This window comes from Diadema setosum, chromosome 16 (genome assembly GCF_964275005.1).
Source record: "Diadema setosum chromosome 16, eeDiaSeto1, whole genome shotgun sequence".
Classification (NCBI taxonomy): Eukaryota; Metazoa; Echinodermata; class Echinoidea; order Diadematoida; family Diadematidae; genus Diadema; species Diadema setosum.
In genome coordinates, this window is record NC_092700.1 from 7,748,992 (window position 1) to 7,764,241 (window position 15,250).

A 15,250-nucleotide genomic window follows, 5' to 3' on the forward strand; every position below is an offset into this window, starting at 1 on the left:
ACTATAAAATCTTTCAATTCAGTTCCTTTCAGGGCACCAAGTCATCTTGTAAGGGGAAAACCAAAACAAACAAGAAGCCTCGAGATATCTCAGTTGTCTGACACATTGACCAACACTCACTCGTGGACCGAGGTGTATGGGATGAGTCTGCCGTTCCAGTAGCACTCAAAGATGGCCCTGTTGCCCCTGGCAGGGGGATCCAACTGCTGGTAGTCCGACCACTCCTCATCTGGATCCTGGACATCTGTGCGGGTTGAGAATGATTACGGGGGACTACTGATAGGCATGAGCTTTGCAGTACGACACACACTTTACAGGGTGTTGAGGATGTAATTTCACCCTATCAAAATTTACCAAAAAATGCTTATTTGCCCACAAGTTAAGTAAGCAACAATATGATTTGACAAGAATCACTTCACTACAGGCTGGCCAGGCAGTGTACCTGGGATATTTAGGATGATTTAATGGACTTTAAAAAAAAAATCACTTGCCGCCCAGAGACTTAACTAGAATGTAATGTCAATCTGAAGCCATCAGAATTTATGGTAAATCGAGAGGAATTTGTGTCTCCCATGCAGTATAGGATCTAAAGTCAAAGTCATCTTAAACATTCACTTGCTTTTTACGAAGAATCTAAATATAGAGTCAATGCAACGAGTTAGTTCTAGAATACAGTGTACAAAAGCTGCAGAAATATTGATTTCATTTTCATGTCTGCCGATGTGCTCAAAAGAGAAGAATCCGGTAACTGCAGGAAATCGGCTCACATGGGCCTGGTAGCGTGGGGAAGCATGGGTGGTGCAATTGAATCGCTCTTCATCTGTTGCCCAATGGGGCACATTTCAAAAGTAGAAATATCACCCGTCAGCCAGGTGTGGCCAAATAGGGAGCTTTAGATTTTAGACGCGTGGACGTTCAAAGGAAAAAAACATGATTTGAGCAGAAGCGCGCGTCAAGTCGATCTATTTTTAGCTTGCGCCGCCTGAGTTTTTCACTACGCGTACTGGGCTATTTTTACGTCCGCACAGTTTGCAACGTAGAGAGCTACTTTATGCACCGATCATATGGGGGTGCGATTTTATTTTTTATACGTTGCGTCCCAGCGTAATCTAAAGCTACTTTTCAACGCGACACAGGGAGAGGAGAACGTCCAGCGCACTCGTCGTCTCAAACATCCGCGCGTCTAAATCTAAAGCTCCCTGATATAGGCATCAAAGCGTACGCTCATCGGTAACAGTCGACTCCAGTTTAGATTCATTGACTGTGTGTGTACTTACATAGAGATCAGTGATAAACCTGAACATGATCCGTTACAGGGATTCCCGCATATGTGACCGTGCATCACAAAACAAACAAAAAATTGCACCCCTTGATTTTACGTGAGGACTCAAAAAAAAGGTGAAACGGGCCTATCAAGTCAATCTTTGGGCGTTTTTATTTTCTTTTTCATATTTTCTAAAAGAGCTACTCTTCTTCTACATTATCCCTGAGTTTGAGATCATAAAATGAATGGGAAAGTGTGTTTTCAGCAATTTTTCTACAACCATTTTTTTTTTTTTTTTTTTTTGGTAGAGTAGTGATATCAGGTATGTCTTAGGGGCCCCAATTGATTTCTTGAAAATCCTTTGCACACTCTTCACTTTAAACTGTACTACCTTTTGAAGGGATAACGCTACTGTTTTGAAAGTTGGCATTAATAATGAACAGAATGTGTTAATACAGCATGGTAAATTTCACCTTAATGAAATAATCCCTTTATTGTTGTTGCTCCAGTGGATTACATCCTGTTTTTTGTCCCAATCATCGCACAGCTAGCACAGTTTGGTAAAGATTAAGCGCTTGAATAGACCCTATACTTCAGAACATCTTTTCTTAGTTCACACTTTCCAGAGTGTGTGCTTTCTTTCCAATATTTAGATACAAGGTTAGGAGAGTCCATTTTGATTTGAGTTATACATAATTTTAAAGCTTAGAGTCTGTTCTTTCAGAATCTGCCCTTAAATAAAAATCCATGTCTGGCAACTTTTTGTTGGTTTTGTGATGCAAGGTCACATATATACAAGCCAAGGCCAGCATCTCCACTTCATAGTATCCCAATGCTACCTGGTTTTTTAACATACACCTAAAAAATACCCAGCTACAAGACATACTCGGGCCGCAGTCCACAGGGTACGTCTCCCTGTCATAGAGAAATGGATGATAGCGAACCAAGCCCTCTACGAGTCCCGTCCCCTCGACGACGACGTTGAACTCGAAGGTGTCGACCGCCGACTCGATGAAGTTGGACTGCTGGTCGTCGCTGATGTCGCGGAGGTTGCGCTGGCGGGGGATGTGGCCCTTCTTGTACATCGTGATGCTGATGTCGATGTTCTTGAACGGGGTTGGGGCGCGGCTGAGCGTGCTTGATAGGTGAGACTGGTTACCGAGAGGGCCATGGATGTAGTAGTGATAGATGTGGCTGTATTTTGTGAGAGAGTAAACAAAATTTATACTCTTGGAAGATGGGCGTATGAATGTTAAGCAACATTCCTACAAAGACAGCTATGGAACAGGAGTATTACTCCAAAGGATTCCACTTGAGTTACATACAGTTTATCCACTCAAACTTTGGACAGCCTTTGCAGAAGGTTAGTGGAGGTACCATGGTATACCGGTATTGGATTAGTCTTCGAAGCTGCCAGACCTGTGCATTCATCCTCAGACAAAATGTTTTCTTCAAAATATCGCTCTCGACCAAGGTGTATAGATGGGTACCAGGGAATACTGGGGTAATATTAAATGCAAGGCCCTTGAGAAGAGCAGTGTTAACACTGTAGAGGCTACCCTGGGTAAATAGGGCTAGATATTATTACTAAAAGAGCTCAGGTAAATATTCATAAATCAACGAGTAGACAGATGATCATATACCAACTGTGAGTCATGTTAATGACAGTTCTTCAGAGTAATATGAACAAAAACTTCTCTCTACTTTTTTTTTCTCACGATGACAAACAAATCTTTGTACTGTCTCTCTAAGTACTGCATTTACAACAGACCACACCTGTGCGTCTCGTGAGCAGGAAGCTTTGCAGCAGAAAATATTCCTCCACACACAGTCTGCTACATGGGACTATGACTTTCACAATTTCAGCTCATGCCACAAGCTGCCCTACACAAAATCTAATGCATGGGACTATGACTTTTATGACCGGGGGGGGGGGGGGGGGGGAATGAATTCACGGCGGTAGGAGATCTACACAAATTCTTATGCATGAGACTATTACCTTTGGGATTTTGTGGGGAAACTATACTCACGCCAGCTGTCGGCTCCAGTGGGAGAAGTCCTCCTTGAGGAAACGGATGTGCTGCTGCCGGATTCCGGTGATGATGACGTGAGTGAAGCTTTCTTTCCTACTCTCTTCCTTGATCAGTTCCTGGATGTTTTCATCATCTCCCAGGGCGTGGTTGCACTCTCCTGGCTGTGATGGGAGTAACAGGTGGAAGAAAGTCACAGTGCAAAAGAAATAAAGGAATATTGCAACAAATCTCTCTCACTCTACCTATCTATCTATATCTTTCTCAATCTACAATCTACTGTCCAACTATCCATCCACCCATTCATGGGAAATGCGGCAAAATCAGCTCATCCTAAATGGGTTAAGATATTTCCGCATAAAAAGTGGAGTAGCAAATTGAACAGGAATGTGCTCTGGCTGGTGCAAAGAGGAATATGGAAGACTACCTGACGGTTGTTGATGATACCACTGTAGATGGCCTCCCGATTCTTCTCCCGTCTCTCAAACTCTTCCCTCGACACGGTCATTTCATGCACGTCTTTGGAATCCTTTGGTTTACTGATCATCTGGAGGGAGAGGGGTAGAGAAGGAAGTCAATATCCGTATTTGCTGTTTGCGGTCCTGTAAAGTTTGTCAGAAAATTGGGTCAATAGTACTGCCATCCTTTCAAAGAATACAGTTTAATTTCTTTCTTAACCAAGTCCAGGTCACCCAACATTCCCATGTCCAAATCAGGGAGATTCCACACAGCAATCAGGGAGATATCTGTGTGTTACATGCATTTCAATGGGCGAAAATAATTCCCAAATCAGGGAGATTTTAATATTCTCTTATTTAGACATGAAGAGATTTTGACATTTTCAGGGAGACTCCTGCAGAATCAGGGAGACTTGGCAGCTCTGCAAGTCCAGAAAATATCTTTGGTGTGGTGCTATATCTTTTCAATATAATTTCTATTAATCACTGCAATTGTTTCATTTGTAGGAGAAAAAAAAACCCAAACAACTCATTCACTTGAGCTCTTTGTTGTCACATACATAACAGGTTGATTGCAGGATTTTCAAAAGCATTTGAAGACCTGAATATAAGAACGACCCAAGTCCAATTTTTAGCCAAATTCAGTTTGACATGGGAAATTGTAGCTTATGCATGGACTCATCTTGTGTATAAATGATAAATCCTAATTGCCCCCGGAAGTGCCTGAAATAAATGAGTTAAATCTTATATGAATGTAAAAATGAAGGACTTGGGTCATTCTTACATTCATATTATAGCGCCCTCTCTCGTCCTTCTCTCATCTTTATGGCAGAATATCATGTATATGAATCAAAGAACGACCCAAGTCCATCACACAAAATGGCCTCTTCACAATTAATGTAAATGTTAATTGTCATAATAAAATGTTCTAATTTGTATATACAATGCTGCCTTCCCATCACAGTTAAAAAGAATATTATTAGACAAATAAAAAAGATATGAAGTTTTTTTAAGTTTACTCGAAATGGTCTTCCATGGACTTGGGTCGTTCTTATACTCAGATACTCATTTTAATCTTTAAATGTTAATCTTAAGCTGATCCTTTGTCTAAATTGGCCAAACAGTCCCTGTTTCTTGCTCAAATTGTCAAATACTTGTATATTTTCTTCTGCTTCAGTGCAGACTAAATCAATTTGCCTAATTCTTCCAAACAGGATTTTTTTTCTCCAACTCAGAATATGCAGAATATGTGGTTTTGTCAGATATTTTTGTTTTCTGACCAACTGTTATAGTAAGCTCTTGAAATCCTCACATCTGATTGACTGACAGCAAATTTGTCAGAAAGAATATTCGACCAAAATACTTCATGAAATGCCCCCAACCTCCTTTGCACTAAGAGGCCATCACTTTTTTTTCTCTTCATGTAACAACAACAAAAAAATACATTCAGTAGGATAATATCACATTAGTGTGGTTCTGCTTGTCAATTACCACTGTTTAAACATTTCTGTGCCAGGGACTTTGGACAGTGTGTTGAACACTATTGGGGTTTTCTGTAAAAAAAATCTGCACTCAAAGCATGCACAGAGTGAAATGTGATAGTATAAAAGGTACAGCACCAGCATCATGAATAGGACAAAGATTTTGATTCCATTTTGACTCACCCGAGCGGAATCGCCGATGAAGAACACCGCTTGCTTGCCACCAACGCCGAAATAAGAGATGTCGCTGTTGAGTGACAGCGGGATATTTTCCTCCTCTCTCTCATTATTCTCGCTGTAGAAATTATCAGAAGCAATCATAAAATCAGGGACATATGATAAAACTTTTTTTTTGCAATTGTTCCATGTACACAACATGTCATTCTTTTTCAACTAAATCATCACCTTAGTGATAAATTTGTTTGAGTTATTATACAGCAAAAGTTAGGAGAGATAGTGAGCACTTTAACACTGTGAACAAATGAAAAATGAACAGTCCCGACTGAACATTTGGAGCTCAAAAATTATTTTTCGGTGGTGTTTCAAAAATAATAAAAATGATCAAAGAGAAATTCTGCTGCTTCTCTCTTTCTTACATATATATCTATGCAATCTAAATTCCTGTGGAATTACTATTTGTTCCAGGTTGATTCATTTGCATTCCAAACCATAACGGCAAAACATAAAGGGAAAATATTGTATTGTTTAATGATATCGTATTGTACCTTTTGTTAAAGCGCCAAACGAATAGTAACAGAAGTATAATAAGATGCAGCAGGAGTAGCAGTAGTAGAAGTAGTCACAATAACAACATTCCCCGCCTTCTATCAAAATCTTCAAGACTATCACTAGTATTATCATCGTTATCATCATCAATATTGTTAATAAAGTCACCAGCAAGAATCCAGAATGTCTAAACGTAACAATGTTTTGATATTTACAAAGAAACCTGTATGTGGCAGAACCACCCAAAATCGCAAGTGTAATTAGCAAAAATATCACCACGTGCCAAAGATTATCGGTGCCGAAAACTCCACTGTACTGGGGTTTTTTGACGACCTTCTCTGCGCACAGGCACTGAGTATCATAGGTTCTGAAGGACCAGGTGTGTCATTTTTTTTCTTTAAAAACACTGAATTATACCATTAACATCAGTCTGGCAAATCTCTACAGGTTAGTTAAAGCAGCAATCTGAGGGATGGAAGAGGAGATAAAGCCCTCACCTGGTGTTGTCAACATCTCTCTTCTTCCGCTTCCTGTTGAACTTGGAGAGGCGGTAGATGGCCCAGTTGTTGAGCTCCCTCGACGTCATGCCCCGCCCATTGTCCATGACAGCAACCATGTTTTTGTCCCCTGTCTCGTCCAGGTACTTTGGGGGCGAGAGTGGGTACAGCAAAGAAGTGAAACCTCATTATAGTAGCATGACCTGAATCTGACTATTCGGGTATAAAGATTTGTCAAGAAAAGGGGAGGATAACTTGCAGACTCAGCATTTCATAAATGAACACATATCGGCTACATAGTAGCTGCAGCCACCAGGGTTGCCAGGTCACCGCTAGTCGCCCTGGCCTATTTTAGAGTCATAGTTTAATAATCTTGATCTAAATAATGAAGTCCAAGTGAGTGAAACGCTTGCTGATTGACTTAGAATAATCACAAGTTAAATCTACATGCAAGTTTTACAATATGAGTTTAACTTCACTCAAACCAAGTCAGGCTGCAAGCATATAGAAGAGGGCATGCTGAAATACATGCAGAAAACATTCCAACTGGCCCTCCCATTGGCTTAGCTGAAACTACTGTCCCATTTATAACACCGTAACATTCTGTAAGTATGCATTCTTTGTTGGACAGAGCATATGTGTGTGTTTTTATTTTAAGCCTCTTGTCATACCTAACAACTTCCACTTTATCATCATGGTTTATTGTATTATCTTAATGTGCTACTAAATCATTTCATTTTTTTTACATCCTTCTTTATTTTTTAGGCCACCAAATTTTAATGTTGGGCTACCAAAACCTAGAATTAGATGAATTTGGTGGCGTAGATGGGGCATCAAACAAAAATAAACTAACAACAACAGTTAGTGCGCCACCTTGCACAAGTAAATCAATGACAATATGTGCACGTGGTGGTGTCTGTGGAAGAGTGTGCATGTTTAAAGGACAAGTTCACCTTCACATACATGTGGATTGAGTGAAGGCAACAATGTTAGTAGAACACATCAGTGAAAGTTTGGGGAAAATCCGACAATCCCTTCAAAAGTTATGAATTTTTAAAATATCTGTGCAATCACTGCTGGAGGAGAAGACTACTACAGTGTATGATGTCGCATGCGTACGATATAAGGAAAATAAAAAGAGAATTTCACAAAACTTTTTGAATAAAGTGCATATGTCATTGACTTGTTACTTACTTATGTTAAGGGTAATATTATTCCCCCTGACTTCTGAAAGCGAGAAGTCGAGTGTTCTTTTATTATGTGAGAAAAGTGAGAATATCTTGAATTTTCTTTATACTTTCTTTATATAGTTGTACTCATATGACATCACAAGCTATAGTAGTCTTCTCATTCAGCCATGACTGAGCAGAAACTTCAAAAATTCATAACTTTTGAACGGATTGTGCGATTTTCCTCAAACTCTCATTGATGTGTTCTACTAATTTTGCTGCATTCACTCAACCCACATGTCTATGAAGGTGAACTTGTCCTTTAAGTTCTGTAGTCATACTCGATGAACACTTGAGTCAAAAGGGATCCGACCTTTCAATCCTAGCAGAATCTTCGTCAGAGGCAAAATGACAAGCACAAAGGGTAGGTAGACCTTTAAATGGGCTAGACATAAAACAACATAATAGGCACTATCTGGGAGGTCCTGGGGATACAAAACAATGAAAACAAAAGGGTTGTGTAGGGTGTTGTAAGCAGGGAGCCAGTCACACATGGGATGGGGATTAGAGCCCTGGAATGAGCGAACACAAAGGAGGGTAATGTGGGACCAGTGATAATCCACAAGCTCATGGGTAGCAACCCATGAAGGATAAAGATGAATGGGGGGGGGGGGGGCAATGTGGAACAAGATCAGGAACAATACCACAGTCATGGGTATAGAGTGAAGAGGGCGATAAACAGAAGGCCCACATGCTGGTGTACACAGGTGTGGCAAAAAACTAAAAGTGAGCCAATTAGCACATACAGAGTACATAAACTTTAATGCATAATGAAATGTATCATGTACTATATGGGAATTGATGCCCCACCAAGCACCCAATATGGAAATCATAATCAAGTTTACATACACATCTTCCCACTGAAAATTGACATCCACAGGTATAAACTCATGCTATGGAAATGTCACCATAGCACCAATGTTGTAAAGAAAAAGCATTTAATCACATTTAGTGGTAGTCTTAGCCCTTCCAATATTGTGCATTTTATATTGCGATATATTTAGTCATTATCCTCTTCTTCTTCTTTTTTTTTTTTGGTGTCATTTTGCCTCTGATGAAGATTCTCCAAGGATCAAAAGCTCAGGCCACTTTTGACTCAACATTATTTAACTGGCTCATACCACTGGATAAGCAGTTTAGGGCACCCTTTTTTTTCCCCGCATTTGATGAACATTTGTCAACACATCGTAAAGATCTAAACTGAAGCTCATGGATGAGTGCACATACAATGTATTAGTCAGAGGACAAACAAATGTGCCACTTGTGAAGAGAGGAAATTATTCTACAACTTAATTCCTTTAATAAACAGGGTGTTCTTGATTTTCAAATAATCACAAAATCAGGATTACCAATTCCAAATATCAACCCCTAGAACATACTCAATGGCAAAAAAAAAAAAAAAAAAAGTACACCATGATATGGCATCGCACATCCTTTGTTAAAGTAGGGAATCCCATTTGCATGCCTTAAATGAAAGGTTGTATAAATACAGTGGTATGTTGAAGAGAGTATCATTTTAGAAACTCCCATAAAGTATTGAAAGTGGAAGGTAACATTTAGTACATTTTTATTGACCGTTAGATTTTGAATTGAATTTTTTTCGGGGCTCACCGTAAATTCCAGTACATTACTAGGCTACCTTTGCAGACCCATGCACTGCATGTGTGTCCATCATGTATATTTTGCGAAGAAAGTTCATCAAAACTTACAAACATTTCTATATACATTCTTGCCACACACTCTATATGTTATTACATCAGCTCTTGTACTTTTAGATTTGTGTTAAAAGATAAAAAAAATACAGAAGACTGCAACAAAAAGGCTTAAGTGTGGCTGACACACAGAACTACTGAGTAGTTGAGTTTTGTGCATTATTTAAATTGTAGATAACTGTTGACTTCCAAATTTCTCAGCAGTGGCCTAAACAAGTCCTCTGAGGTTCATATTTAATGTTTTCCTGCATTTTGGGAGGTCTGTAAAAGGTATCCCCTACCTTTAAAGAAAATAATTCCTATCTGAATAAAGTTAAAGACAGCAGGGCTTTTCTCATTTGCAAAGATTGGCTTTCAACCTGTAAAAGTTGTTGCAGCTTAGGATTCCACCAGCCCCATAGTTTCATAGAGTTACATGTAGGCCTAGCCCTGTTTCTGCTCTCAGTGGCTTTCAAGGAAGCCGGCTGGCCCAACCAACAGTCCTGGACTATTTCTCACAAGCGATGCGGTGGGCTTAGGACCAGAACTGCAGAGCAATGGAGTGGGAAAAGCTGCTGATGCAACAAAAGGGTGAATTCTAGTTCCTTCATGAACATGGATCACTCTACAAAATTGGCCCACATGTCCTCAAACGGCAAACTTACCAATCTGATTTCGATAATCCTGGCCCCCTCATTGTTGCTGGTAGCAGCTAGAGAGTTGTCGATGAGCTCAGCAATTGCAAATGCTGTTTTGGAAACAAAAAAAAAAGAAGGTGGAAATATAAACTGGGAGGTGACACACACTAACAGACATTTTGACATCTGCAGACAAGACTGCCTGAGCAAGAAATGTACTGCTCATTCATCCCACTGCTGCACAAATATTGTCATTCCCAAGGGTCATACGATACATGGTAAACCTCTTTTAATGTAGGTCAATAATTTGAGTACCGGTATTGACAAGGCTGCTATTCTGGTATTAGAAGTCTACCTCACCATAGTGCTCTACAAAGTGTGAAACAATTCAGAATGACATAAAGTTCAGAATTACGACGGATGCAGAAACACGCTATTTTGATATTTACATCAAAGAGGTTAGAATCATTAATTATGGTGATCACTCCTTAAAGATATTATCATCATCATTGTTATTATCATTGAATCAATATTCTTATCATCATCATCATCATCATCACTATCATCGACCTCATTATCTCAGTACAACTGAAATTAAATTATTGAGCACTACACAATATTACGTGCTCTCAGTATAATTCTGTTTAAAGCATTCCTTGAAGTGAACTTTTTTTGTTTTTTCAAAGCAAGAGGGCACAAAACTTACGAAGTGGGTTCTGGCCCTCGCTGGCATAGTACTCGTACATCCCGCTCCTGATGAGGGTGTCAAAGTGGGGCAGGTACTCCACCCTCTCCTGGGCCGGAGCTGGCAGAGTCTGCTTGATGTGGTTCAGCAGGTACAGGGTGTCTCCATCATCCACCAGCTCCTCTGAGAGGGAAAAGGAGAACGACAGGGTGAAAGAACACTTCCTGTAAAGGTTAGAGGTCAAGTGAAATTACTGCTCGACTTGGATGCGAATCTGCTGCTCTCTTGATTGTTGCTTTTTTCATTATGTCTTCAGACATCACAGATCGTTGTGTGTTATCATGACATCCTCTCTGAATAGAAGGAAAACACTCTGTCCCTCAGAAAGAAGACCAAAAAATACAGGTCACGTTTTTGAGGAGTCGCAACCCACACACATAACAGATTCCTCTTCATTCATTCATCGCATGGAGTCGGGGACATACGTGTAACACCCTGTGCCTGTGTCATTAAAAAAAAAAAAAAAAAAAACAGGAATGCATGTAGGAGAAGACTTTATAAAATGGGTTCAAGAATGTAGCCAATTGGAAGCGCTGAAATGAGTCACGTGTGCGTGCATTAATTTCTTAGTAAATGCACTAAGAAGAGTCTCTCTTCCACCTCCCTGGCCTGACGTACGTCACAATGTTTACACTAGCAGTGCGCACTCAATCAGTTGTTACAAGTGCGTCACGCGCTACTATACGCGCTGTCAATCCTGTAAACAACTTCTAGTTCGGGCCGCGGGCTGCCACAACAGCCGGCGGCCTTTCTTGTGCATAACACGTGGCGTACGTATACTCTTATACGTACGTACAGTACTTATGTGCGGGATTTCCGAGTGCGACGTGCGTAAATGTTTGGGACGAACATCTTCGGACATCTTGACTTTTGAGCGAGTGCTACATGTAGCTGACTGGTATTGACCCACAAAGGTACGTGAATAATGCTGTTAGTTTTCGACCCATTTTATAAAACAAATGATGCACAGGATTATTTCGTGGCGTTAGTGAAGGTGCGGCGCACTCTCGAGTATTGACAACGGTTGCAAACATGCACTCGGCTGCGCCTCGTGCATGTCGCACCATTGTCAATACTCTCGAGCGCGCCGCACCTTCACTAACACACTCTATCCTGTGCATCATTTGTATACTCACTCACCATACGTCTCATCATGGATTTCATCTCTGTTTGTTGTTGCTATGACGAAACGTGAATTATCTGCAATGTCAAATTTCTGTATGGGGAAAAAAAAGTGGTAAGAAGCAAACAAATGTACACATGGAGTCATGAAATTATTTTAAGTATAAAGAGAAACTGCCTTCATGAAATATCTAAATCAAGAGACCCTGGTTTTATAAAAGATTTTGTCTTTTATCATAACATTCTCTAATTTGGGGGTCTCGGGGCCCCTTTAGGACCTAAGGGGCATGGTGTCCAGTTGTTCAAATATTAGATGTATCACCCTAGTGATATTGTCTGACAAATTTGGTACTAAATTCACCATGTGTTTTCAAGAAGATTACGAATATGTGAAAATAGGCCCCAACTTCAGTCCACCCCCCCGAAAAAAACAAAAACAAAACTGAGTCCCTATGGTGCACCCCTGGATCTCCTGAACAAACATGCCCTTCACTTGCTAATTTTACGCTTTTATAAAATTATGTCCGGTGTAAATGTACTTCAAACATTATATTTAGCAATTTAGCTCTGTCACTCTGGTTTAATACAAAAATTGAAAGATTCTTCCTATTTTTTTTCATTTGTGCAAATATATACTTGGTGAAAATATAACAATCCATTTTTAAGAATACGAAAATGTAATTACTAGCTCCCAGTTTGGTTCCCCGCCCCCCCCCCCCCCAGGCCCACGGGGTACCTTCCCACTCCTTTCCCTCCCCCCCCCCCCCCAACAAGCTTGATCCACCATTAACAAACTTTAAACTACAGTCACTAATGCACAGTACTTACTCATAGCACTAATTCAGCTCTATCACTGTTGATTCAAAACAAAAAGTTTTTAAAGATTCCTTTCTTTGGGGGCAATGCATCCATTCTTAACAAATTGGAATCCTACATGTATCACTCAGAGATTTATATTTCGTTCACCTGTAAAGTTTGGTAAGAATCCATCATTGGGTTGTCAAGAAAAGCTGAAAACGTAAAAAAGTTCATGCATGATGCATGTCAGACAGTGACAGATTGCAATACGGGTAGCTTGTTTGAGTCTTTAACTCGGGTCCAAACTAAAAAGGCTACCAGTACTACTGCACTGAGCATTTAACATTTCGACACCATTATCATCATGATACTGAATCCAACTATTATGCAATAAGGTATCATGTGACTTAAGTTTGTGTCTATCAAATATTACAGTAGAAACGACATTTAGTTAACTGAGCAGTCATTTGACATGATGTTAAAATCACAAAATGACACCTGCTGATGTCACTCATGAGTAATCACAATGAAAAACCTTGATGCAGTTAATCATGGCCATGTCATACCTGCTAACATTTCGAGATGAAATATCTTACTCGTGGATTGCAAAAATCTTATTTTATATGCATTTTTAACTGAAGTTAAATCTCATAGCACTAATTCAGCTCTATCACTTTTTAACTGAAGTTAAAAATCTTATTTCCGGTCAAATCTTCAGAAAATACACATATAAGGTATATCTAAATATTTTGTAAAAATCTGATTTCTCTGACAGAAAATCTGATTTTGCTATTTTTAACGTAAAAAATCTTACTGAATCTGATAAAATCTTACTAGTTGGCAAGTATGCCATGTGATATGTACGACAATACTCAGCAAGAGGGATGCACTAACTTGGAAGAAGAAGACTGCAGGAAAATTTCATGTGAGCTGGTAGTGGTACATGTACTTTTGAGCTTTTTGTGTTCAGTTTGTTTTTTGCTCTTTTTTTTCAGGAAGAAATGGTAAAAACACAGCAAAAGAGAAAAATGTGATCTGCTATGAGCGGATCAATAAAAAAGGTGAATCCTTCACATAAAATCACTCTAGAGTCTAGTGTTGAATAAGAGTTTATTGTATAGACCTACTAAATGTACTTACAGCAATGACTGGGTTGAGGATGGAGATCACAATTTTCCATGGACTTCTAACAGAGTCTAGCTTTCTATTTGGACCATTTCTTTTTCTTTTCTTTTCTTTTTTTTTGTAGATCTATACAATTGTAACAAGTTAGATCTAAATTTAGATCTCATTTACTCTATTCACAATAACAATAGGATAGTTTAATTTGACACAATTAATGTAATCACTGCTGCATGCTTCATCCAATTTTTATGCTTTGCTTGTTTGGGGTTGCTGAAAAGCTAACGTTAAATGAGTCAGTTTACCATTTCTAATAATACCATTGTACACTAGATCTAGTCTAGCGCAACTGAAATAAATTGCTAGAAATCCCTTTTTGACCAAGACATCTACTCAGTTTGAAGGTTCAAGATGTCTTATTTTAACATCCTCTTACAATTTACATTTCTACTTCTTGTTATAGCATATGGCGATGGGCGAGAACACTTAGTAACAACTGCTGATTGGCCCGGTTTACCCAGTTGGTATGGCCAGATTACCACTCCACTGTCCTTTGCATTTATTTTAAGGATAAATAGATCTACAAGTCAATTTGCATCTTTTCGGTGGCATGCATCATGACTGCTTAAGTTTATGTCACATTTTTTAAATAAACTTAACAAAAGTGAACAGGAAACCACCGGTACCAGACCTTCGACAGAGAAAACTCATTCCGCAATAAATGCAAATTTAAGTAACAATTACATACATCTTGTGAATTTACAGGGTACTTGTGACGTGTGACAACAAACACAGTCAAGCGAACGTGCACAGCGAGCAGCATCAGCACACACGCGGAACAATCCCACAAAAGCGGTTCACACACTATCCAGGCTAGTCCAGCAGACCAGTATGCAAACTGGCGGGCGGTAGGGTAGCGCTTGGCCCATGTGGGACGCGAGCCCGCCACAGTACTCTGCCACCGCTAAAATATGGCGTACGTGCTGCGGGAAATTTAAGCTCGGCATTTTGGCTCACCTTTTTTATCAGGTCCTTAAAATCGTTAAAACTAAAGACACCACCGAGAGTGATCTTCTTCTCAGGCTCAGATCCACTCCGACGATCATAAACATACACAACGGAGTCTTCTTCCACTGGGGAAAAAGCACTCGTGGTGGCTGCCATTTTGATGCCTGGGATGTGTATCGATTGCAGCCAGCGCAGCGAGGCGAGATCGAGATCGAGAAAAAAAGTGACAATCGATCATACCGACATTTTTTTTTTTTTTTTTTTTTTTTTTTAACAATAAACTTCAATCAGTGGATATTGATATTTTAGGTTGGATTGAATGAAAGCTGAAAAGAAATTATTTTTTGGTAGGTGATTTAGTTAATAGAATTTATAATGAACTGAAAGAATAAAAATGGTTAAGAGAATGAGGGATTAATAGTGTAAAACTAGAAAAGAAGT

At 39.5% G+C, this 15,250-nt stretch overlaps 1 protein-coding gene across 1 annotated transcript in view; it reads right to left on the reverse strand.

The window, feature by feature from the left end:
• The window catches only part of LOC140239446 (structural maintenance of chromosomes flexible hinge domain-containing protein 1-like), a 91,132-nt gene extending 76,167 nt beyond the window's left edge, over positions 1-14,965 (reverse strand). Inside the window, exons 1-10 of the mRNA XM_072319282.1 lie at positions 14,819-14,965; positions 11,900-11,975; positions 10,721-10,882; positions 10,042-10,124; positions 6,457-6,602; positions 5,417-5,528; positions 3,722-3,841; positions 3,295-3,458; positions 2,151-2,458; positions 121-244 (exon numbers count right to left, since the gene is read on the reverse strand). Coding sequence (XP_072175383.1) covers positions 121-244; positions 2,151-2,458; positions 3,295-3,458; positions 3,722-3,841; positions 5,417-5,528; positions 6,457-6,602; positions 10,042-10,124; positions 10,721-10,882; positions 11,900-11,975; positions 14,819-14,965 — 1,442 coding nt within the window. The remainder of the gene's footprint in view (positions 1-120; positions 245-2,150; positions 2,459-3,294; positions 3,459-3,721; positions 3,842-5,416; positions 5,529-6,456; positions 6,603-10,041; positions 10,125-10,720; positions 10,883-11,899; positions 11,976-14,818) is intronic.
• Positions 14,966-15,250: the final 285 nt, after the last annotated feature.